General features: G+C 62.7%; 1 protein-coding gene across 1 annotated transcript in view; it reads right to left on the reverse strand.

Moving 5' to 3' along the window:
* UMODL1 (uromodulin like 1) overlaps positions 1-24,410 on the reverse strand; it is a 46,899-nt gene extending 22,489 nt beyond the window's left edge. Inside the window, exons 1-9 of the mRNA XM_016143448.2 lie at positions 24,335-24,410; positions 21,422-21,664; positions 16,484-16,658; positions 15,518-15,626; positions 14,711-14,897; positions 13,789-13,929; positions 4,528-4,782; positions 3,236-3,348; positions 1,623-1,842 (exon numbers count right to left, since the gene is read on the reverse strand). Of these exons, the coding sequence (XP_015998934.2) occupies positions 1,623-1,842; positions 3,236-3,348; positions 4,528-4,782; positions 13,789-13,929; positions 14,711-14,897; positions 15,518-15,626; positions 16,484-16,658; positions 21,422-21,664; positions 24,335-24,410 (1,519 nt within the window). The remainder of the gene's footprint in view (positions 1-1,622; positions 1,843-3,235; positions 3,349-4,527; positions 4,783-13,788; positions 13,930-14,710; positions 14,898-15,517; positions 15,627-16,483; positions 16,659-21,421; positions 21,665-24,334) is intronic.
* Positions 24,411-24,838: the final 428 nt, after the last annotated feature.

Consider the following 24,838-nt stretch of genomic DNA (forward strand, 5'->3'; position numbering starts at 1 on the left):
TTCCTGGAGCCCTGCCCACCTCGGGCTGCAGGCAGCTCAAAGGAGCCGGGGACAGAGGCCGGGGACAGAGGCCGGGGCTGGAGGCCGGGGACGGAGGCCGGGGACAGAGGCTGGGGCTGGAGCCCAGGCTGGCCAAGTGGCTGGGCCCTGAGAACAGCAAGGTCCCAGCTGAGACCTGGGCTCAAACCATGGAGTACCTGGTGGCTATTTTTAATGGTGGTGACTCACCTAGCCCTGCCCCCTTCCCCCCACCCCCAGCTCACCCTCAAGCCTGAGTAAGGCAGGGGCAGCTTCACTTGGCCTCGAAAAGCCCGAGGCCACGCAGCCTTTCCTAGGAAGCCCAGTGAAGCAGAAGGCAGGTCTGCGGGCAGTGGGAGCTGCCAGGTGGCCTCTGTGCCTCCCGGACGGGCCGGACGAGGAGCTCCGGGGAGCACGAGTGGGTCCCCCCTGACGCCCATGGGGAAGGCGGCACAGTAGTGACCGCAGGTGACCGACCCCTCACACAGAACAACGCCGTTGCCAGAGCCTTGAGCGGCTGCCGTCTGCTCAGATCGCCGATGCGCAGAGGGTCCATGTGGAAGCCCTGTTGGTTACTGTCAGTCGAGAGCGAATGAGCAGGTGGGCCCTTCCTGGCTGGGGGTGGGGACGGGGCAGGGGAGGCCTGGGGAGGGCCCTGGGGGCCTACACCGAGGGCCCACCCACGGGCGCCAAGTGCCTGCCAGGCGCTGAGAGCGCTGCCATCTCCATCCCTGAGGGGTGAGTGACAGTGACCCCCAGGGTCAGCGGGCAGGTGCAACCTCAGGTGTGATGCTCCCTGAGCCCCCCCCCCCCCGCCCCCCCGCATTCTCAGGTTGGGGCAGGTTGGCCAACGAGCCAGCGCGAGCCAGCTCAAAGGAGATGGCAGAGCTCACCGCTGGACCGCGCCCCACGGGGGTCGGAGGGACACCTGCCCCCAGGCAGCCCCGAGCCGGCCCGTGATGTGGAGACTGCTCGCGCCCCCACCGCTCGAGGGAACCTCGTCCCCGCGTCGCGATGGCAGAACTTCGCTCGCCCGCCGCACGCTCCGTCTGTCTGTCCGTCTGTCGCCGTCCCTGACTCTGTCTCTCCCCCCGTCTCTCTCCGTGTCTCTCTGTCTGTCTGTCTGTCTCTCTCTCTGCTTCTTGGTCTCCTCCCCACCCCCGCCCTTGATCCGTGACTTCCTGCCTCAAGGCAACGCCACGTGAAGCTTCATCACGCCTGGGCTGGTAAAGTGGACCCAGGCGTCAGGCCCCACGGCCAGGAGGCGCTGGAGCCCAGACCCGGACCCGGCGGCGCCTGTTCCCCAATCCTCGTGGACCCTCCGGCTCAGTTCCACCTTGAGCCCTGGGCCCGCGGCCGTGGAGAAGCACCCCGAGGGGAGGGGCTCCCCAGCTCTGAGCGCTGCTGCTCCCATCCGAGCGGCAGGCATGGGCGGCAGGCGGGCCCACCGTCTCAGGGCTCCCGCGGGCAAACACAGGGTGGGTTCTAATTTCATTCACATTCTCTATCTTCTGGAAATAGGTCATTGCTGACCTGAAACACCGTAGCCTGGGTCCGCGGAGGACACCTTGGCGCACGCGCGGGGTGTGGGGAGGTGACCCTACCTCGCACTAGCGTCCCCTGCTGGTCGATCTGGAACTCTCTGCTGGCCCACAGCCGTGGGAGCATGGGGGCCAGCGTGGAGACACCCACCGGGGACTCAGCGTCCTGCACCGTCACCTTGAGCTTCACGACGCCGCCTCCGGCCTCGAGAGACATGATCTGCAGCCTCAGCTGCCCTCGCTGGTGCAGGGCGGACACGGCCGGCGGAAAGGAGCCTTGGACCTGGCCGAGGGGAGGCAACGGCCGCCGGTTAGAGCGGATTTCCCATCGTCGTGTTCAAAGCCGTTAAGTGGGGGGCCCCGGGCGCGGCCGACAGATGGTGCCCAGAATCCGTGTCCCTGGTTTGTGACCAGGAAGAGGTGCCCGCAGCCGGCAGAGACATCCACTCTGGGCACCTGGAAACCTGTGTGGAGGCAACTCACGTGCGTGAGCGAGACAGAGGGGCTGTTGGGTTGACCGATGGGTCGGCTGACCGGCGGGGAGGGCTCTTGCTGAGGAACAACGTCATGGCTAGTCAGTGCTGTCCCCCACTCACGGGGCTGTACCCCTCAGGAAACACACAGCCAGAGCCAGGGGCGCAAAGTCACCCCTACCGAAGCAAGAGAGATGCCGGGCGTGCCCCACCTGCCTGCCACGCCATTCCTGCACGCACGTGTGAAAACCACCAGAAAGGAGAGAGGACGCTCCTAGAAAGTTCCACGCAGATTTCTTCCGCAGGTGAATGAGACGCCGCCCTCCCAAAGGCGCTGGAATTTCTGCACGGTTTGCCAGGAGAGGCGCTGACGGCCCGTTTTCCCCAGGATGCCGTTCCAGGACGGGTGTGTGCGGAGCAGCCTCGGAGGGGAGGGGTCGTGGGCCCCTCCAGGCCCAGGGCGGAAACGCTCGCCCTCTGACGTAACGAGCTGACTGATCTCTCTTCCCGGATGGAGCAAGGCTTAGGCAGGGCTGCATGCACCCCTTTACGAAGGTTCAGGTTTCCCAAGCTTTGGGGTTCCTCCCCCAGCATGCAGATCCACTGCGTGGGCCTCGCCCACCTGCACCCCCGTGGGGCCTGGGGGGCCAGAAGAGGAACTGGCCCCAACGTGATGCTGAAGCCGCCCACCGTGCTGTGGGCAATACAGTCCTTTCATCTCTGGCCCCGTCGGGCTAACGATTAGCTCGCGAGAAGGGTAAAACCGCAGGCCTTCCACGGTTCTTGACGGGGGAGCAAATCGCTTTTCCTCCAGCTCATCTGTTTGCCACCAGTGTGGTTCTCCCCAGCTGCGTGCTAACGTCCGCCTTTGGCCACAGAGAGGGGCGGATGCCGCGGTCACCGGTGAGCGCTTCCCCGCTGAAGCTGCTCCCGAGCGGAAAGACAGATCCCCAGTCCCCCCGGCGGAAGGTGACAGCGAACCCAGCCATGCCATCCGGTGGGGTTGCCCACCGGGATCGGAGACGGTTTGGCCCCGGGTCTGAAGTCCCCCAGTAAAGGGGAAAAGCGTCGAGCGATGACCGTGGGCTGTGGGCTCGGCCGTGTGGCCGCGGGGATGTGTCCCAGAGCCACCGTCACAGAGCCAGCGCTCCGGGGACCGGCTGGCTCGTGTGAGGAGAGCCCGGCGTGGGCGCTTAGCTTTACCTCGCGGAGCAGCCGTCGGGAGAAGCGCTGGTACTCCGGGCTGCCGGGGCTCGGCGGCGTCTCGGCCGCGCTGTGGTTCAGGACCCGCACGGTGACTTCGAACACCCGGGCATCTGACACGGACAACCAGGCGAATCAGCGGAAATCCGGCCACCTAGCGTCACGCGCTTTCCTGACAATGTTTCCCAAACTCCCTCCCTCCCCCCCAAAAAAAGGTTCTATCTCTTTGAGGAGAAATATTTAAAAAAATAGATCGAGGCATGAGTGTTGAGTCAGGGCAGCCAAACTGAAGGCACCCGAAATCGGGGCTCCTGGCCTTGGCGCTGGGCGACGGACGCTCCTGACCTGCACAGAGGCTTCTGCTGCCCAGGCAGGGACACCGAGGGACGAGGCCCAGCTGTCACACGCGCAGTCCCCACCAGTGGGAACCGGGGTTCAGCCGCGCGTGTGGGTGCGAAGCCCCCGCCCCGGCGGACTCTCACGCGGGGCGGCCTCTGCCGTCCTCGCCTGGTTCCTGCGCCAGGCCCAGCCCCCTCGGGTGACCGGCCTGTGCCGGCTGGCCCTGGACTTCCCAGGTCTTCGCACCAGAAGTCCCATCTCTCAAAACCTACCCCGTGCCGGGCACCCCTCGGGGGAGGCGTCCTGTCCTTTGGACAAACGCGAAACTGGGAAAGACTCCAGCCGGACACAGGACGTCGCGTTCTATTCTTTATCACCAAGAACGGAGCTGCCCCCAGCAGACGGGGTTGCGACTCCGCGTTTCTCCAGGGGCCGCTCGCAGCTTCTCCCGCCCGCCGCCCCCCACCGGCAGCAAGCCGCGTGGCTCATCACGCTGCCCGGGCCACGTGAGGCCACAGAAGTGTCGCCCACGTTGCAAGTGGTCCATTTCCAGACCAGGGCCCGCGGGACGCGCGGGTCCTTGGCTTGGGGAAGTCAGACACGCCCGCCCTGTGGAACTCGGCGCACGCAAACCGCCGCCGGCTCCTGCCGCGCTATGCTCGCTGCTTCACCCCGACCGCTCTAAGTTTTAAGTCCTGTAAAGGACAGAAAAATGGGGTCCCCGTGGGGCCCTCAGCACCTCAGGTGTCACTCAGCCCCAGCAGGACGAGGTGGGGGGAGCCATGGCCGCCATGGTGCTTCGCAAGGACACGGAGCGCCCACGGCCGTGAGGCCGGGCGGCAGTGGGTCCAGGCTTTTTCCCGGTTATAGGAACCTCGGTGATTTTAATCACCGGGCCGGCGGGATCGGGATAGGAAGATGGACTCACGGGTAACACGGGATGAGTGCCTTACCAGTTTTGACGGTCAGCCAGGCGGTGACATTGGTCCCGCATGCCGGGTAGCTGGTCCTCACCCCATACAGCACCCCGGCCTCCAGCCCGGCCACGTCCAGGGTCGTCCCCTGGGTCCAGGCAGCCCTGAGCAGCTCCTCGCCCCGGTAAACCTGCACATGGAAGGTGCGGTTCTGGGTGGAGTTTAAACTCCAGGACACACGAAAGCTGCTGCTGGTGACACTCAGGGCCACGTAATCTGCGATGAGCGGGCCGCCTGTGAACGCACAGAAACGGGAAGACGCGTCAGAGCGAGGCCAACGCGAATCGACGGCGGACACGACACGAGCTCCAGCGCTTCTCCGCGGAAGGCCGTCGGCACGACGGCGCGGCGGCCCGTGAGGGAGACGCGGCCCCTGCGACGCGCCCGTCTGAGGAGGGGTTCGTATCCGGGGACCCGCGGAACTCATACGGCTCAATCGCAAAAACCCCAGTCATCCAACTGCGGAACGAGCCAGAAATCGGAATTGACGTCTTCCCAAAAACGACATGCGGACGCGCGAAAAGATGCTCAGCGTCACCAGTCATCAGGGAAACGCGAACCCACACCGCCGAGAGAGAGCCGCCCGCACCTGTCACAATGGCCGTCGTCAGGAGACGGGGAGAGAGCAAGAGCTGCTGGGGACGGATGAGGAGAAAAGCGGGCGCTCGGGTACCACCCGCAGGGACGTGAGCCGGTGCGGCCGCCGCGGGAAACGCCCGGGAGGTTCCTCGAAAGGTTAAAAATAGGGCTGCCCTAGGACCCGGCACCCCCGCCTCTGAGAACGTAATCGCTATCTCAGAGGGCTTCCTGCACCCCGAGGTTCGCTGCAGCATCGTTCACAACACTGAGACGGGGAGGCGGCCACTATGGTGTGTCACGGGCGGAACTGCGTCCCCCAAAATCCCTATGTGGGTGTCCTCACTCACAGGACATCGGAATGTGACTGCGTTGGGAGGGAGGGTCCTTAAAGAGGTGATTAAGTTACAGCGAGGCCGTTAGGCTGGGCCCTACTCTATCTAACTGTTCTGTGAAGAAAGGAAGCCAGATTCAGGAGCCAGGCTAAAGCTTCTTACGTCGTCATATTGAAATGTATTTTTTTTAGGAGCAATACGCTAATATAACACTCTAATATATAATATTCTAATATAATGAGTGTTATATCATAATTGATATACATTTTAATACCCGAATCGAATTAAACCTGTTTTTTGGAAGAAAAATTCTGGCTTATAGCAAGCACCTATATGACATGACTTATATAAAAAGTAGGTTCGCTGTCAGTCTAGGCACAAAAATTTTTACGTCAGAGTTTGAGATTTATAAAATATGGGCCATGAAGAGATTTGTTTAAATCTCTTGCAAAACCACAGTAAAAGAAATGGAGTCCAAAGGCGTCTGAGGTTTCCAAAAGCCCTTCACGTAAGGATTCAGAAAATATGTTTTTTAGTATCATGAAAAATATTCTAGGATTTCTGGTCAAGATGGTAGGGAAGGTAAACGCCATGCTTGCTTCCTCTCACGACCACCTCAAAATTACAACTAAACTACAGAACAACCGTCATTGAGAGTCTCCTGCAGTCCAGCTGAACAGAAGTCCTATAGCTAAGGACACACAGAAGAAGCCACCTCGAGACTGGTGGTGGGGCAGAGACACAGATCAGGCTGGTCCCACACCCACCTGTGGCAGTTAAAAATCAGGAGGGACATCCCAGCGGCAGGGGTCCCCCGGGAGTAGTGAGGGGTCCCAGCCCCACGCCAGACTCCCCAGCCCAGGGTGCCAGACCCAGGAAGAAAAGGCCTCACGACCTCCAGCTGTGAAAACCAGCAGGAACTGGCCGAGTGAGAGGCGGGCTGCGGGAGCCCCGGGCGTCTCCCTAAAGGGCCGGCACGTGAACTCACCGCGGACGGACTTGCTCGCTCTGTGCCCCAGCACTGGGGCAGCAGCTCAAGAGGTGCCAGGGACACACGGGCAGGAACGGAGCTGTCTGGCTTCAGGGCCAGGGCTGGAGGGGAGGCTTTCTCCCAGGCAGGAGAGCTGGCGGGAGCCACTGTCCTTTTGTTGCGCCCTCCCCTACTCGGCTTGTAGACACAGGTGCCTCCATGTCTGAGTCTCCATCAAATTGGTTCATGCCGTTCGCCCTGCCCTGGTGACTCCCTGAGACCATGCCCCTCCCAACATGCGGGCTCACCCAAGCCACTTCGAGTGGCTTTTCCGTACAAATGGCCGGTCTTGGCTCAGGCTGTGGACTTTCCTAAAATCTCACAAAGGTTCATAAATCCCAAACAAGCAGCATCTGGCCTCCACGTGCCCCATGCCTCTTGCCGAGCAGCCCCAAGCCCGGCACTAGCGGCAGCTGGCCTCGGTTCCTGCCTCAGACTCTTAAGGCACCTGTAAGCCCAGCACAGGTGGCGGCCATCTTCAGATTACTCAGTGGCTCTTATCAAGTAGCCCCAGGCCAGGCACAGGCTGAAGCTGAACTTGGCCTGAGGCGGGGTCCCTCCCAGGGGGACCTGGGGCTGGCATGCCTAGCAGCTGGCTCCAGACAGTGCCAGAGCACCACTCAGGGCCACATCCATGGATAACACAATCTAAGGACAGACTGGGCAGGCACCAGAGCCCTGCTAAAGTGACCCCTGCTCTGTGGGGTCAGCCCTTGCGCAACGGCTCCTCCCTTGAAGTCATGGCCGGTCTTCAGGACCAGTGAGCTCAAGGATCAAACCCTCTCAAGGACCCATAAACCCTCTCATGGACCTATCAACTACAATAGGAGGGGACACACAACCCATACAAGGGACACACCTGGAGCATTTGGCTCGGGTGACCAGGAGACTGTGCCACTGGGCCCTGCAGGACGCCTGCTACATAAGGCCACTCTACTAAGGCTGGGAGACAGAGCAGCCCTACCTAATACATAGAAACAGACACAGAGAGTCAGCCAAAACGGGGAGACAAAGCGACATGTCCCGAATGAGAGAACAAAATAAAGTTCCAGGAAAAAAAAAAAAACTCAACAAAATGGAGGCAAGCAACCTGCCAGATGACAAATCCACAGCACTGGTTAATCAACTCGTGGAAAGAGTAGATGGACTCAGCGAGAACTTTAACAAAGGGATAGAAAGCATAAGAACGGAGATGGAAAACATAAGAAAGAACCAGTTAGAAATGAAGACGATAATTACTGAAATAAAGAATACGTTGGAGGGAATCAACAGTAAATTAGATGAAGCCGAGGATCGAATCAGTGATTTAGAAGATAAGGTCACAGAGAACATCCAATTAGAACAGTGAAAAAATAAAAACCGGTATAATTCAACCCATTTCCCTTTTTGCCTTGGGTGCCAAGCAGCTCAGAATCAAGTTTAGTGCCCCACCCTAGTCCTGAGACTCAGCCCTGCTGTGTCCTCCTCCAACTGGGCACTGAGCCCCCTATTATAAACGGGGGTGCCCTGGGGTATGTGTGCTTCCCCACTGGGAACCCCTGCTGGGCCTCCTCAAAGCAGGCAGATAGAAACCACCGGAAGCTCATGAGAGAAGATAGCAAGTTGACTTTTTTTTTTTCTTTTTACATTTTGACCCTTTTTCATGGTTTTAAACCACCAGGGTTGTGGCGTTTTGTGATAGCCGCCACAGAAGATGCATCCGCCCCCCAATCTTCCTCCACTAGCTTCCGGGGCAGCAGCCGGCCGGACAGCACAGCGCTTGGAGAGTCCTGGGTGCTGCTGCGAAGCCGGCCAGCGCCCGGCGCGCTGAGGCCAGTCCTGCTTCCGCAGGACAGAGCGCGCGATGCTGGCCCGGAGGCAGTCCTTCTGCCCTGTGCCCTCGAACTGGACCTCAGCGTCCCGGCGAATGGAAAACTCAGGAAGGAGCTGACAGAAAGCTCGCGTGGCCCCCAGCTTTTCAACGCCCCCCATTAAAACGTGGCCCTGGAAAGCGGCGCCCGATTCTTGCCTGTGCCATCTGAGGACGCTATCGCCAGGTGGCCCTCCCCACCCCTTGGTCGGGAACTTGACCTTCATCTCGGTGAAGCGCACACATTCCCCAGGTCCCTGGGTCCAGCCCTGTTTCTCCCCGGCGGCCCTGGCCCGTCTCTGGTGCAACAGGAAGGGAGCTGGTCGGGGCACTGCCCGCCCCCGGATCTCCCGTGTCAGCTCCTGTCCTCACTCCCTCGGGCCTGCCCCCTGACACCAGACCCTTGTAAATGTTGAGGGTTCGAACCAAAAGTCTGCGCATTTGCTGGGGATGAGTCTGGGCTTGGGTGACCTTCCTGCCTGCCAGGCTGCCTCTCTAGCGGCCGGCCCTGCCCTGGCCAAGCGCAAGTCCAGGAAACGTTTCTATATAGAGCCGAGTGGCCATTAGGGTCCAGCTGGTGGGGGGGCCGTGTCTGAGAGGGCTCGAATGAGCCCTGAAGACAGTCCTACTCCATCCCCAAAACAGCGTGTGTTCCTGGGACATGACGTGCCAACCGTGCAATGTTTTTTATGGTTTCTGTTTTGTGCAAGAATCCAGCTGCCCCATGTATCATTAATTGGGTGACTAATTTCACAAGAAAAAGCACGTGAAATTTGAGCTGTATTTTCCACGAGTTCGTACCTCTAAACCATTCCAGCAGATTGCTCATTTATATTAGCTTCTAAATTTAAAACATATGCTGCTTCCCTTAGCAATGTGCGACTGGTTTCACTGAGTTTCACTGACAACGCTGGATTTGCCTTTTCTGCCCTCTGAGGAGCGAAATCGGGGTGTTTACCTGTCCGCGTTTACCTGTGGGCTGCACCTTTTTTTCAGAAGGAGCCTAGCAGCTCAGTACTGAGGCCGTGTGACAGCATTCTCAGAGGCCAAAGGAGTCTGATATTTTTATGAGATCACGGACCAGAGCATGTTCAGTGACTGTATTCCAACCTTCTCAACGACAGCACAGGACGTCCTGCCTGCCGAGGCTGGGGCCCGTGAGTCCCAGGGCCGGTCTGCAGGGGTCTGTGCGCAGCGCTGTGGGCGCAGCTGTGCGTGTGGGGGTGGGGGAGGGGAGCACAGCTCTCGTTAGACCCCCACAGTCCCGAGCTGCACCGCGGAAGCGTATCTTGTCGAACAGGGCCGGGAGGTGTACCAGCCAAACTCCCAGAGCAGCCGCCATGCAAACCTCCCTCGTCACTCACTGATATCAAGTATGTTTGGAGTGACTGCTGTTTGCCAAGCACAGGGACTGGTGGGCAGTGACCACGAGACCTGCCCCGTGGAGCTTCGTCCCGGGGAGGTAGAACGTTCCGGGGGACGAAGACCCACTCTGGACCCTCCGGGTCCTCGAGCGGTGCTGGGAACCAGCCCCTCCCCCAGCCCTCAGCCTCCCTTCTCAACTGCCGTCCCCAGAGGGGAGGACATGGCCCCTGGACGACACAGCGCCGTGCCAAAGGGCAGCCCCTGGGAGTGCACCACAGGGCAGCTCCTCCCGGATCAAAGGAAGTCACACCAGAAAGTGCTCACGACAGAGCTCGTGGCTGAGCAAAGGGCGGGGCCTCACCGTTAAACCTTTTCAAAGAGGAACGAAAGGACATGCGAGTTAAATTATGTCGTTTGAACGTGACCGTGACACTGTTCTCCATATCTCTCTAGTGTTTATAGCAGGATGCTGGCAGCAGCCTAAATGCTCCCCCCACACACACACACCCCCTGAGGGAAACAGCTCTGAGCATCACACCGTTGCCAGGCAACATCCTTACACTCAACCACGGAAAATCAGAGCTGAAGACCAGGCTGCTTCGTGGAAACCTTTGTGACGCGGCAGGGAGTGAGCAGAGCAGAGCACGAAACTGCACGGAGAGCAGGTTTAAAACAGTAAAACGAACAGACAGACAGACGGCAACGAACCCTGGAGGGGGACAGGGAAGACCGAGAGAGTTTGCTGGGCCCTGAGACCCGGGGAGGCTTCCCCTGCCGCCGTTAGAGCGTGGTCGAAGCGACGTGTCGGATTCCGGAACGACCGGAGCGGGACGGGCGGCCGAAACGAGTGGGTGGCCCACGTGTTCCGGGCCGAGCGCTCTGAGTGGCAGCGAGGCCGGGGGGCGCGTCCCGCAGGCCCCTCTCCACCAAGGCCCTGCCCACAGCGTGCGCCCCGCTGTCCCGGGGAGGCCTGGCGTCTGCCTGGCCACCTGCCCCCAGGACCCTGCCGGGCCGTGCCCCCCGCTGCTGCCTGCCTTGCCCCTCGGAGTGGGGTCAGCTGCTCCATATGACAGGGACCCCCCCATCACGGGGTCGTAAGGTTTCGATAACAGCCTCTCCCGTCAGCTTTTCTGTCTTCCACTATCCCGTGCACTTGGGAACACTCTGAGTGAGGACACACTAATGGCTTCACCAGATACCGGGGGGTCCAGGTGCCCTGACCTAAGAGAAGACCCAGAGGAGGGGACGGGATGCTGGGGAGCCCCGATGCTAGCAGATCCCCATCCAGGGGATCATGGCTGAGTGGAGGGAGGCGGGTCTTCCGACAGCCACAGGAGGAAACGGGGGGTGGGGGGAGCCGCAGACACAAAATGGAACAACTTTAGAGGTGGCCTCAGCCATTGTTGGATCTGATATAACTTGCAACTGAAACAGACTATTCAAAATTACGATAACAATGAGACAAATAGAAATTCCAACAGACTGGATGTCAGATGAGGTTAAAAAATATTATTGCCTTGTTTTTCTAAGGGATGAGGTGATATGGCATTGTAGATTTTTTTTAAAAAGTGTCCCTTACCTCTTAGAGGTACATTCTGAAGTCGTGACAGACGAAGTCACGTGAGGAAGGGGATCTCAAACCATGGGCTGGGCGAAGGGAGAGTAAATGCGGTGGAGATGAAGCAAGATGCATTTATGTTCATCTACAATGTCCGAGAGTAAAAAGTTTAAAATCCCCATGGCCTTACCACGTCCGGGCCCCGTGGGCCCCGCCTGCTTCTGCCCCGGGTCTCCGACCCTCCTGGACCCTGGACCCCACCCAGCACACGCCCCCTCCGGGGTCTTGACCCTTCGTATGAGTTTCCTGAGGCCGCTGTAACGCATCGCCACAAACCTAGTGCCTTAGGGCAAGAGGATGTCCTCTCAGAGTGCTGGAGGTCAGAAGGCCAAAGTCCAGGTGTCCGCGGGACTGTGATCCTTCTGGAGGCTCCAGGCAAGAATCCACCTCCTGCCTCTTCCAGCCTCTAAAGGCACCTGCGCTCCCGGGGGTGGGCCCTGCTCCACCCGCCTGGCCCAGAGGGCAGCGTCTTCTCCCCTCGGCGCGGCCCTGGTCACGGCGCCTCTGACTCCGACCCTCTGCCTCCCTCCTCTGCCTTGTGACCGCACTGAGCCCACTCGGATTGTCCAGGATCACCTCACCGTCTGGAGATCCTTCGCCGGGTCCCATCTGCGAAGCTCCTTCTGCCGCGTACGGGGACAGGGCCGCGGGGCCCCGGGTGTTGTCGGGGCCGTTTCTCAGCCCGCCAGCTCCTCCCTGTCTCTCGCCAGCCCGTCCCCCCGCCGGCCTCAGCGCTCAGTCCCCTGTTCCACTCGGGTCTCTGCCCGAAGGCCGCCCTGCCGTCACGCCCGGGCCGTCCCTCCCGTGGCTCTCCTACGCCATCTTTCTCTATAGCCAAACCATCGCCCCGTGGTCCGTTTGTCCCCACGTGGTCATCTTCTCTCACCGAAGTGTGACTTTCAAGGGAGCAGGGCTTGGACACTGAACACCCCCAGTGAGAACAGTAGCTGGTGCGTGGTAGGCACTCAATAAAATGCGTCCCATAAGCCAAGGAATGAATGAATGAGTGAACGAATGCTAACCTGACCCTTAATGCCCATCCGCGTGTCTCCCACTCACTGTCCCAGCCGCCAGCTGAGCACCTGCAGCCTCGCCCACCCGCACCTGCAGCCTCGCCCACCGCACCTGCGGCCTCGCCCACCTGCACCTGCGGCCTCGCCCACCGCACCTGCGGCCTCGCCCACCCGCACCTGCGGCCTCGCCCACCCGGACCTGCAGCCTTGCCCACCGCACCTGCAGCCTCGCCCACCCGCACCTGCAGCCTCGCCCACCCGCACCTGCAGCCTCGCCCACCCACACCTGCAGCCTCGCCCACCTGCACACCTGCAGGCTGTGGGCACTGAGACCCCCGGCCACACGCCAGCCACCAGAGCAGCTTCAGGTGACCGGCGTCCCCCTTTGGCGAAGGCCTGTGGGAGGGGGAGAGGTCCCCAGAGGGGAGAAGGCTTGACTGGGTCCTGGAGCTGCGAGATTCCACCAAGGTCTCTTCCATCAGCACGCGGCCTGCTTTGGCATCACCCATCTTCCAAAACCACCCTCCTGGGAGCGCCCCCTCCTCCGGCTTACCCTCCGAGACCCTCCCAGTAAACATCCAGCAAGCGCTGCCCCTCCCTGACCCCAGAGGCTCTTTCTGGCTGCTCTTCCTGCCTCTCTCCCTCTCTTGGCAAGCCCCTCCCCCTTTACTGGCTTCTGAACATCGGGGCTCCTCAGCCATGGGCCCCAGGCCCCGTTCCCTGCTCCAAGTCATGCCTGCAGCTCAAGCACCACGCAGACACGGACGACCCCAGGTTTCCATGCCGCTCCGATGCACCTCTGAGCCCCGGCGCCTGGGATCCAGCTCGGTCAGCACCCTGCCTCCCCTCGAAGCCAATGCCTCCTCAAGCCACACTCTTACTGCCCAAAAGGATAATAATAATAATAATAATAACAACAACAACAACGACATCCCCAGTCTTCCCCGACTCGCTCAGGAACGCCCGTCTGCCCCGCCGTTCGGCGGGGACACCGCATGCTGCCTCTCGCCCTCCCCCTTCTGCATCTAATTGATGGGTGACCTGGGGACGCTCCAGCTCATCCTGCAGCCCCCGCATGGGCACTAATCAGGCCCCTCCCACTCTCGGGGGTGTCCCAAGGACGCCGGCAGGTACGCAGGCGTCTGGCCGACACGGCCGGCCGGCAAGCCCCCGGCGCGCCCTCGGCTGTCTCTCCCGAGCACAGAGGTGACGCTCTGCCGCACGCGTCTCCGTCACCAGCGTCTACACAGTGAGCGGCGCGCGGCGAACACTGGCGAAAGCCAAGGGCGGACGCAAGGCTCGGTCGCCGCGAGAACCAGGACAGGGCGAAGGACTAGCAACCCCACCGCCCACGAGCCCGAGCCCGGCGGCGCCGCTCTGCAGGGAGGGAGGCGCCCTGCGGGCCGGGGCCGCGCGGCCGGCCAGCCTCCTGGGGCGAGGCCCAGGCGCCTCACCTTCGCACGTGCAGTTCGGCTCCTCGGGGGACGAGGTCGGCGACTCCGGGGGGCAGACGCACTGGTACGAGCCCTCCAGGTTCAAACACAGCTCCCCCTCGGAGCAGGCGTTCAGTTCCTCGTGCGAGCATTCGTTTAGGTCTATTACAAAAAAAAAACAACAACGGGTGGGCGGTGAGCACCTGGTCATGCTCGCTCACCTCCGAACACGTGTCCTCTTGGCCCCCGGCACTGAAGCCGGCTCGTCCGCCTGCGGGCGCGTTCCTGTGGCCTCCGGCCAGCGCCTGGCCCAACAAGACAAGCTCCTCTCTGGCCTCGATCAGTCAGGTTTCTGAGAGCGTCTGGATTCTGAAGGAAATCGAATGCAATCTCTAGAGCTTTCTCTGGGCCCCGGAGCCTGGCCTCATCACTTGTGACCGTCACTGTGCTAGAGGGAGCTTCCCAAGTGAGAGCGGCCACCCTCCCGGGTGCAGCAGACTCCTGCTGCAGGGAAGAATGTGTGGCTGGAGCCACCTGCTAACACCCTGTCCGTGACTCCTTCCATGTCACGTGGCAGAGCCAAGCGCCTGGGGCAGAGGCCATGTGGCCCACCGCCCACAGGGTGTGCTGGCTGGCTGAGAAGTTTGCTGACCCGTGACATGGGCAGAAAGAGGAAGGGAAAGGGGAGGGTGGGGGAGGAGGAGGAGGAGGGGAGGAGGGGGAGGAGGGGGAGGAGGGGAGGAGGGGGAGGAGGGGAGGAGGGGGAGGAGGGGAGGGGGAGGACCTGCACGGAAGGAGAACGCTGGGCCTGGCCGGTGTGCCAGGGACACGGAGTTTAAACGTAGTTTGGGCCGCAGTGAGCTAGAAGGGGTCAGCCGCGCCTTGCCTGCCCTGCCCCCCGCCCCCCACCGCCACCCACGGGAGAGGGCGGAGGGAGCTGCACCTTGCGCCTGCAGGCTGACCACCTCGTAGATGCGCTTCACGACGCCGTCCAGCATCGCAGAGACGGTGGCCACAGGCACCGGCCGCGGCAGGCCCAGCAGCAGCTGGGACACTGTGGTCGAGGCGTCCCCACGGGCCGAGTGCAGGTGGTAAACGGTGGCTTCCATCGGCCACAGGGCCCCGGTGACCTGTGAGGTCAGAGTCAGAGTGTCACCCAGTGACACTTCCCCATCAGACAGACAGGGAGACCGAGGCCTGGAGAAGTTATAGGCCGGTGTGTGCGCTCACGCACGCGCACACACACGCACACGCACACACACGCACACACACACACACGCACACGCACACACACGCACGCACACACACGCACATGCACACACACGCACACGCACACACACGCACACGCACACACACGCACATGCACACACACATACATGCACATGCACACATGCACACACACACCTGCACACATGCACACATGTGTGCACACACGCGCCTATGCATGCACACGTGTACACATGGATGTGCATGCATGTGCGCGTGCACATATACGCATGTGCATGTGCACGCACACATGTGCACACTAACGCCCATGTGCACACACGTGCAGGCGCGCACACATGCACACACCCTTCCACTCTGCAGGCATGAACCTCCACAATAGTTTTGTATCCGTTGTCATCCTGGCTCACACAGCCAGACCTGGGGTCACTCAGGGCAGCCCCCCATGACCTCCCGTTCCCCCCGACCCCGCCCGTGCCAGCCCGTGCCAGCCCGGCCCGCCGCAGGCTCGCCCCCTCTCACCCACCATGGAGTGCAGGAGCCGCGTGTGATGCAGCAACTTCGGGTCCAGCTGCCGGAGCTCCTCGAAGTCCATCTTCACCAGGCCGGTCACATTGTACCAGGAGTGTGCCGGGCTCCTCCCTGGAACCGCAAGGGGAACGGGCTGAAGAGACGTGGCCTGGGCAGGGCAGGGCAGGGCCAGCGGGGCCGGGCGGGAGGTGGGGCAGGAGGCCTGGACGGCGGGGGTGGGCTGGCCCCTGGGAGGCGTGGGCAGGCCCTGCCTCCCGCCCTCACCACTCGTGTGTTTTCCTCTGTGTAGTCCTGGATACACTACGTGATACGTTACTGTGGATCATGCGTGCTGGATAATACTGTGTGTCATATAGATTTATATAACATGTACATTGTGATGTATATAGCAAAATAGCGTATTAACGTACACTAACGTAATATAATATATTGCACATCATTTATACTATACTAATACTAGAATTTATTGCAATACATATTACATATGATGGATTTTTTTCCCTACTCTGAACCTTGACCAACATGGCCCAGCTACGGCCAAGGACAGATCTTTCCAGACTCAACAGGCTGCCCTGAGAGCTGGGCCACAGACCCGCGGAACAGGATCAGTGAGCAGGACTTGGGGTCCCTGTGACGCTTTAGGAGCGGCCAGCTGCACACCTTCCCACTACAAAACAGGTCAGCTTCCACCGAGCCCTAGGGCCCCCCAGGGGACCAGGGGAAGTGGGGTTGCTCTGCCAGGAGCACCTTCCCCCCAGGGCCCCTGCGTGCACCCTCTGCCCGAGACGGCAGTGGCCAGATTTCGAGGGAGACATGCATTGCTTGGGAGCGGACGCGCCCTGCACCCAGCTGTGGGTGCCCCTCCCCCACCGTGCTCCTGGCAATTGGCCCGCACCTCCACCAGATCGGGTCCAGGCGCCCAGCCCCCGGGCTGCCTAGCTGGACACCTCCCTCGCTGCACATCTCAGTCCTACCTTGGGGTGCAGGAACCATGCAGCGGTGGCCCCCTGACCAGGGGCAGCATTTCTGAAGTCCAGGGCAGTCGGCGTCCAGGGCACAGGGCGAGGTGGGCGCCTCTGGCCCCACCGTGGGGCAGACCCCGGGGCTCGATGCAAACGCCGAGGACCGGTTCAGGGCTGGGGACGGGGTGGGCGGGAATAAGTAGCGGTTAATGACGTCAGCGGCGGAAGCTGCTGGGCTGCTCGGGCTCCACACCAGGGTGCCTCTGGCCGCAGGTTCTGCCTGCGGCACCCCGGGGCGCACCGTGTGGCCCGCTCAAGGGCCGTGGTCAGGCCCGGGCAGTATCATTTGATGTCTAAAGTCCTGGAGAAATTGCCACACAGGGGCCGGCTTTGGGGATATGAAAGATGAGCTTGTGGTACAACCACGCCTCTGGAGGGCTTCACGTCCCCTCCCATCTAAACGCCAACAGCCTCAGGGCCCAGGGGACACCAGGCTCAATGCGAGGTGGCTCCTGGGACAGAAAAATGGCATTAGGAGGGAAAAAAGCAAAATCCAAGGACAGCGTGCGGCTGAACCCCCAGCAGGGCGCTGACCTTCGGGTCCCTCTGTGGGACGCGTGTACTGGGGTACACTGGCGCTGACACCTGGGGCCACTGGCGAGGGGCATACGGGGACCTCCACCATCTTTGCAACTTGTCTGTAAATCTAAAACTGTTCTAAACTAAAAGGTTTATTAAAATGAAAAGAACGCTCGGCTTCCAAAAATGGTCGCCAATCTCAACAGACGTGTTTTCGAGTTCAAGTTCAACTTGGTGCAAAGAAGAACGCTGCTGGGGCTCCCCTCCTCCCACGGGGCTGGCGCTCACCGAGACCCAAGGGAGCCGTCAGCCGTCCCGCCCTGGGAGAAGGTCAGAAATCTGCTTCTCCTCCACTAGCGCGCCACGAGCGGTGAGCAGGACTGCGCAGCGCCCGGGGCCCCGCGGCCACCTCGGGCCGAGGAGGCCGCCCGCCTGGCACGTCTGTCTGCGGCCTCCGGGGCTCAGGGAGCTGACCCTTCTGGAACGTGGGTCCTCTCCCAACCTCCTTCCCAGGCATCCTCCTTCCCCAGAGGGGCCCTGGTCCTCAGCCTGGGGGGAGACGGGGACCTTGGGGGAGCCTCCGGGTGCAGTGGGGTCCCCCTGCCATGGTGACGGGCCAGCGGAAACCAGGGTGTGACAGCAGTTGGCTACGACACTCTCGCCCCCCAGACGCGATCCGGCGGGCGCGTAGCGGCGTTGGTGCCGTGGGCTCCCGAGCGCAGCGTCACCGGTGACAGGGAGAACCTGCAGGCGGCTAGACGGCCCGTGGCGGCAGCTTCGTGCCGAGACAGCCGCACGAGGTGATGCCACGTGGCCGTGACGTCACGCTGCAGAGCAATGTTGATCGACACGGAAGATGCTCCGGGTCAATGGCCAAATGGCGGAAGCGCGTGGCAAACTAGCCCCGGACGAGGCGACCACGCTGCTGCAGAACATCCCCCCGAAGGAAGAGAGGAGGAAACGCTTCCGCGGGCCCCGCGTGGGCGGCGGGCTCACGGGCCACGCCCCTTCATTCCCCCTGCGTTTCCAGATTTCCGCGTGGCTCGTGGACTCGCTCTTGTGATTATAGTCGGAAGATACGTTTAAGTGAAATAAGGTGTGAGTAACGTGAAAGTCCAAAGGCCGGAGTTTTAGAAACGGAAAGCCACTTAGCCTGAAAGCAATGCTGAGTTCTCTCACGGCACATTCCCCGCTCAGATCGTCGCTGGCTGAGTGGGGACAGCGGGCAGGGGAGTCTGGGGTTTCGCTGCCACCTGGAGAGGAGGCCTCTGAGCGGAGAGCGCGGGGCGCCGAGACCCAGGCCACCCCACGTCTGGGGGACCCGAGCACGAAGAGTGCCTTCCGCAGCCCGCCCCGCGCCAATCCCCGGCCGCTCCCTGCTGCCCCCCCCACCCGACCCCCCACCCCGCGGCTTGGCCGCTGCCCCAGGCCGTGCGGAGCAAACGGCGGGTTTGGGGGGTCACGTACAGGGACGTCTCAGTCGAGGTTCCAAAGGGCCAGCCTGTCACCAGCCTGTCACTGTGCAAGGGAGCTTTGATCGGACATCACGCGCTGGTCCGGGTCCGTGTCCGTGTGGGCCGGGCTGCCAGCCTGCCGCTCTGAGTGTGGCCCGGGCGAGAGGCGCCCAGTGTGGCCGGCAGGAGCTCGGCGGCCCCTCAAGGCGGTGGAGCATCTTCCGTGTCAATAAACATCGCTCTGCAGCGTGACTTCACGGCCACGTGGGCCCCCTCAAGGCCCCATCCCAGGCGGTGCCCGATGCCATGACCCCCCGGAGTAGGAGTCCCGCCTGCTCCGTGGCCCGAATCTTCCCCAGCGCCACGGTCCCCCTGCCCAGCCACGGCACCTGCCCCGACCACCACCGACAGAGCCTGGCTCGGGGCGGCGAGAGCCAGGCCCAAGTCTCTGTGGTCCTGGTCAAGTCACCTGCCGCCCCCAGCCTATGTCCTCGTCTGCAGAGCAGGGGGCCGCCTGTCTGGGACTGACCGGGGCCCTCCCTCGCTGGCCTGTCCTGCAGGACACGCCCCAGCAGGGCCCCGTTCCTCCCGTTTCTGGGCTCCCGCGCACCCCTCCACACCCAATGCTGCAGTAGCGCTTCCAAGCCTCAGGGGAGACAGCGGACGCCCCGCCCCCGCTGTGAGGGGCCCCAAGTCCGTCTGGGAGAGCTCGCCCTGCCGCCCCCGCCCCTGCCCACGGTGTCCCAGAGCAGCCCTGCCCAGGGGACTCACTAGAATGTTCTCGTCCTCTCCCTGCCCGCTGAGTTCCTAATTAAGGTGCTAACACTGTGACTGTGGCCCGATGTCCCGTGGGAGCCGCTTCCTGGAGACGGTGGAGTGGCAGGCGGCGGGGGGGGGGGGGGCGGCGGCCACCCCTGCCTTCTCTCGGCGGGTGTTTACTCGTTTAGCTCGGCAGGGCAGCAGCCCCTACAGGAGGCTGACCCTTCAGCGTGGGAGGACCTGGCGTGGCTCAGCCCCTCCCGGGTCCCCATCCTCCGGCCCCCCTGGATGTGTGGCCTCTCTTACTGACAAGAGCCAGCAAGTGGGAAGACTGTTGCCTTCAGGGTGAAGACGGACAGGGCAGGATGGCACCCACCTTCTGCCCCTGGACTCCGATGCTCCATACCCAAGAGCCGTGGGCTCCAAGGTCCCCACAAAAGAAAGGGCCCCCCCACTCCCCAGGAGGACAGGTGCGCCCAGGCCAGAGGCAGCGGCTCGGCTGGCCCCGCTCTGTACCTGTGGCCCTTGGAGACGGGGAAACTGGAGGGGCGGCTGGTGTCAGCACAGGAAGGGCCCCCTCAGGCCCGGCCCTGGGATGGGACCTCCCGGGGCAGCCCTTCCCTGCGAGCACCGCTTGAAGGCGCCCACGGGGACACGCGGCTGGCCCCAGGCCGTGGGCCGCGGCTGGCTGGCCCTGCCTGGGTGGCGGCGTTAGTGACAGCGCTGTCACCGTGACACTCAGCCCTGAGCTGTCGGGACGTCCCCGAACGGGGCCAGGGGAAAGTGGCAGGCGACCCTGTCCCGCGGGACGCTCTCGTCTGTTCTCAGGTTGCTGCGGGGCTCGTGTATTCATTTTTGTAGTTACAGTAAAAAGACACGCTCAAGTAAACCGACATGTCAATCATCGTTGCGTCCCAAATGCTGGATTTAAAGAAACAAACAAAACCAAAGGTCGTTTAGACGGAAAGGGACGTCGTGTGTCCTCGCAATAGTTTCCCGTTTTAGATCATCGGCTGCTGAGCTGTTTGAGGAAGGCGCGCGCACGCTGACTCAGCATGCCGAGCCCACGTGGCCCTCTCGGGGTGGGCGGGACCGAGACCGCCCCCCACAGCCCCTGGTGTGTGTGTGTGGGGGGGGCAGCACCCTGCTGCGAGCCGCCCGGGCCGGCCTCCGCCCGGGCCCCCAAGCCGGTGCTTCCTGCACTCCCGAGGGGACAGCCCTCCGAGCCCGGGTGGCCTGGGGACAATGGCTGGAGCCATGCCCTTCCCACTTCCCCTCCACGACGGGGTGCGGACGGGGGACTTTCTGGCTGCTCAGAAAGTCTGAGCATTGGCTCAGAGGCGACAGTCGCCACCGCCCACGTGCGTCACACGCGCACCCCTCCCCGGGTAGGGGTCCCTGGAAAGCTCCCAGCACGTCGAGGAGCTGAGCCCTGACCCCACACGGCGCGGCCCGTCCAGCCCCGGGCACTGTCCCTACAGCTAACGGTCACCCCGTTAGTCACCGCGGGCATCCTCCGAACTGCTCTGCGGAAGTCGGAGGACTTGGGGACCTCCGGGCAGTTAGGGGGGACCGGGGGCCCCTTCCATCTCTTTCACATACAGGAGTTCAGACTGGGGCTCCGAATGCAGCGAGCGTCCACCCCGGCTTTCAACAAGAGAAGGTGGCAGCCGACGCGGAGGAGATCGCGACGCTAGTTCTCAGACTCGGCTCCGTGTCAGCATCACGTGGGGAGCTTCACAGCACCCCGGGGCCAGGGCGACACCCCGACAGCTCCGTCGCACCCTGAGGGCGGTGCCCCGGCGCCAGCGCGGTTGGAGCGGCCCGGCGGCCGGCCGCGGCAGCCAGGCCTGAGAGCGCCGCTCTAGGACAAAGGCCGTCAAACCGGGGCCCCCGGCCACAGCCTCCGCATACCCGGCTAGCTGGGCCTGAACCCGGGGCGGGGCCCGTGACCGGCGCTCGGACAGGCCCCCGGACGACCGATGCGCGCTCACGGCCAAGCACCGGCGCTGCAGGATGCGCCCGCATGTCCAGGGCTAACGGCACCAACAACGGGGACCGTGGTGAGGCTCATCAGGTCCCCACCCCCCCCCCCCGCATGAGGAGGAGGCGGGGCGCCCCCCGCCCCCGCCACCCCGCACTCACGCAGGACGCAGTACAGGCCCAGCTGCTCGTAGCCCTCGCAGCAGTCGGCCACGTTCCTGGACACGGGGACGTCCACCGCCAGGTACCGGGTGCTGTACACGGTCTTGGGGCACCGCCTCCCGGGGATCCACGCGCCGCAGGGGGCGTAGGTGGCTCGGGACAGCTGGACGGCCTCCACCTTCTGGACGCTCTGGGTCACGCTGTAGTTGCACAGGTGGTAGCCCAGCAGGGACAGGCCTTTCTCTGCGAGGGGGAATCGGAGACAGAGAGGTTAGGACCGCACCGACTCGGGGTTCTCCACGAGTCCCCTCTCCCGCGGGAGCAGGCGGGGACCCCCCAGCAGCGCGGCCCCTCGGAGGGGACCCAGGCCCGCCGAGAAGTCAGCGCAGCAGCAGACACTGCGGAGACCACGCGTGGATGGAGACCCGCCCGCGGGGAAACGCCGGCCTGAGCCCGGCTGCGGGGCGCAGGGCGCGGCCGGCGGACGCGGCGGCTCAGACGTCGGGGCCCGGCCCCCGTGTCCCGCCCCACGCCCTGCTTCTGCGGCGGGGGAACCTCATGCATGTGGAGCCGCAGTGTGTGACAGGTGAAATGCGTCCTGACAACGCCAGCAGCGACTGCACCCTGAAGGCCTGTCACGCCTGGCTCGGCCGGCAACGGCGCCCTTCGTGGGAATGAGATGGAAGATAAATAAATCCCAGGCACACGCGAGTCACCAGATGGTCGAGTTCAGCCCATCCCGTGCTGCCACCATCGGGAGCGAGGGCGCAGAGCCCGCCACAGGACGACAAGTGGGGGACGGATACATGGTCAGAGGATACCTCACATTTTTAGATTCTCAGCCTCTGAGCTCCAAGTGTCATGAGACTGTAGAGCTAACAGGTAGGCGCTCAATCTTACAGCGTAGACTCCTCCGTGAGAAGGGGTTTCTAGGGAGGAGCTCAGAGGTGCAGCACAAACCATCCTCACCCCCGGCACCCCCACAAAGTCCCCCTTTTGGTCACACTGCAGCCCCTAATTGTCAGAAAGCAAGGGTCAGGGGGCTGAGGGTCCCCAGGACGAAACGGGCTGAGCCAGCCCAGGAGAGGCTGCTGGGGGAGGCTGCAGCTGTACTCGGGGTGAATACAACGATGGGTCACCCTTGGTGAGCCAGGTGACCGTCTCCCCATCACCACTGCGGTGGCCGGGCCTCTGTGAGTAGGAACACTGGTCGCCCGTCCCCGCCAAAGGGGCGAGTGACGGTGAGCTCTGGGAAGGACCGGAAGGTCCCCTTCACGTGATGCGGGTAGGGCAGGAGAAATCGGCCCTCAAGAGCAGGGCAACGCGGCCCAGAGCTTCAAGGCGACCTGGAGGAGGGGCTGGAGGAAACGGCCGCTGTGAGCTGGTCTCTGACCGAGCGATCGGCTGGCGAGACAGAGCGCGGGGACCTCTCGCGCTGAGACTTTGTCGCGACGGATCTAGGCTTTGTTTTCCATCTCCACCCAAGACAAGATGCCGACCGCTGACGCAGGCCCCACTTCCCTGTCTCCAGAGAGCCACCAGGCTCCATCTGGCCGTGACAGGTCCCAGCCGATCACTCAGCACAGCCCTCTGCACACACGCGCACGCACACACGTCTCCTGCAAAACCACGCTTGGGATCGACTTGTTTTGTTTTATTTTTGACTTTCTCCCCGGGGGCCACTGGGCCCTGTCCAAGCCTGGCTTCTTGGCAGAGCCCAGAGGACAAAGCTTCTAGCGGACGCTGACAACCAGCAAACTCTTTTACGAGCCACCAGCGCGGCAGTCGGGGGTCTTGGGTGCCATCCCAGAGATGGGGCATCTTCACACTCCAGGGTCCAGAGACCATGCTCACGCCAGCCTCGCGACCGCCAGCGGCGTGATTCTGAGCTCGTTTCATGCCCTCTCAGGCCCAGTCTTGTCACCTGTAAAATGCTGGCTGTGCCCTGAGGTCGTAGGATTAACCGACACGCCGCCTGTCAAAGGCAGTACCTGGCTGCTCAGAGCAAACGCATGTGTGACCCTGAGCTTCCGTGCACAGTGTGGGGAGGGGGCCGCGAGGTCCCCCGAGGTCTCCTCCAGCTTCGCGAGGTTCCCACGGGTTCTGTGGCCGGGCGGTGCGGTGCGCACCTCCCCCGTTCCCAAAGGAAAACTCAAGAAAAAGAAATCACATTAAGCCAAAATCCCGCCAATGGGTGGAAAAACGTTCAGCTGGCACAAAACGGAAGTGGGTCGCGGGACGGGGTGGGCGTGTTAGTGGAACAAGGCAGACCTCAGGCCGAGAATAACGTGAAAGGTTTGTGGCCTAAGCCTCTGCCATGTGGGGCTTCAGGAATCTAGCACGTTTTCACCAGTGGACCCCGTGCCTCGCGGAGGCTTCGGACGGGCCTCTCGCTCGACCCCTCACTCCGCCACTGGCCACTTCCGTCCCCCTTTTTCAGGGCGGGAACCCGGGCTGGCAGAACCCTCGGTGAGGGGCAGCTGGATGAGAGTCCGCCTCCCGGCTGCGTCACGCTGGCGAGAGCTGTGCGGCCGCGGCGCCTGGGGCCCTCCCTGTCCCCCTCCTTCCCCGTGAGCTGAAGGCGCTCAGCACGCCGGGGTTCAGTGCCGGCTCTCCGTGTGGCCCTCCGACCTTCAGCACCTGCACCGCTGGCAGAAATGCAGGGTTCCGGGCCCTGGCCGGGCACAGCAACCCAGAACCTGCACTTGAACCCACAGACGCCCAGGCGAACTCAAGGCGCACACTCCGCCTCTTCTGGGGTTCTGAGAGCGTTTGAGGAGAAGGAACAGGTGTCGGCTCTCAAAGCGGAAGCCTGCCCGGCTCTCGACAAGGCTGCTGTCCCCATGCGTGAAGCCCGTCCCCAGGGCGCCCCCCGCTCCTCCCGCATTGCCCTCGCCCAGCCGGGACCCTCACCTGTGAAGCCGCTGGCCTGGCCGGGGCCCACGGCGCGGAGCAGAGCCAGCAGGGCCAGCCCGAGGGTCCTGAGCATGGCGGGGTCCGTGGCTCTGCGTCTGCCTGAGCGGGAGAAAGGGCCCTTCTGTCTGTCCCCTGTGCTGCCGACGGTGGCGATGGCTTCGGAGGCTGTCTCGCAGGGGGTGGTCCCTTATGTCTGCTCGTTAACGCCTGCCGCTGCCCTGCGCGTCCCTCGGGGCGCCTGCGCGTCCTGGCCCTTTCTCGCTCCCGGCAGATGGCATCTCTGAGGAAAGATGAGCAGGCGGCCGCATCGCGGGGCCCCATCTCGCTGTTACGCAGGAAACACAGTTCAAGCCCGAATCTGACTCTCTCCATCGAGGACGGGGTGTTCTGTTACCTTATCGTCGAGACCTGGCAGGAGAAGACAGCGTCGGATCAAAGTGGTCCATCGGACTCGGGAAAGCCTCCCTCCCACCCGCGGACAGCGCCGACCGAAAGCCTCAG

The sequence above is a fragment of the Rousettus aegyptiacus genome, unplaced genomic scaffold (genome assembly GCF_014176215.1).
Source record: "Rousettus aegyptiacus isolate mRouAeg1 unplaced genomic scaffold, mRouAeg1.p scaffold_m13_p_4, whole genome shotgun sequence".
In the NCBI taxonomy this organism is placed as follows: domain Eukaryota; kingdom Metazoa; phylum Chordata; class Mammalia; order Chiroptera; family Pteropodidae; genus Rousettus; species Rousettus aegyptiacus.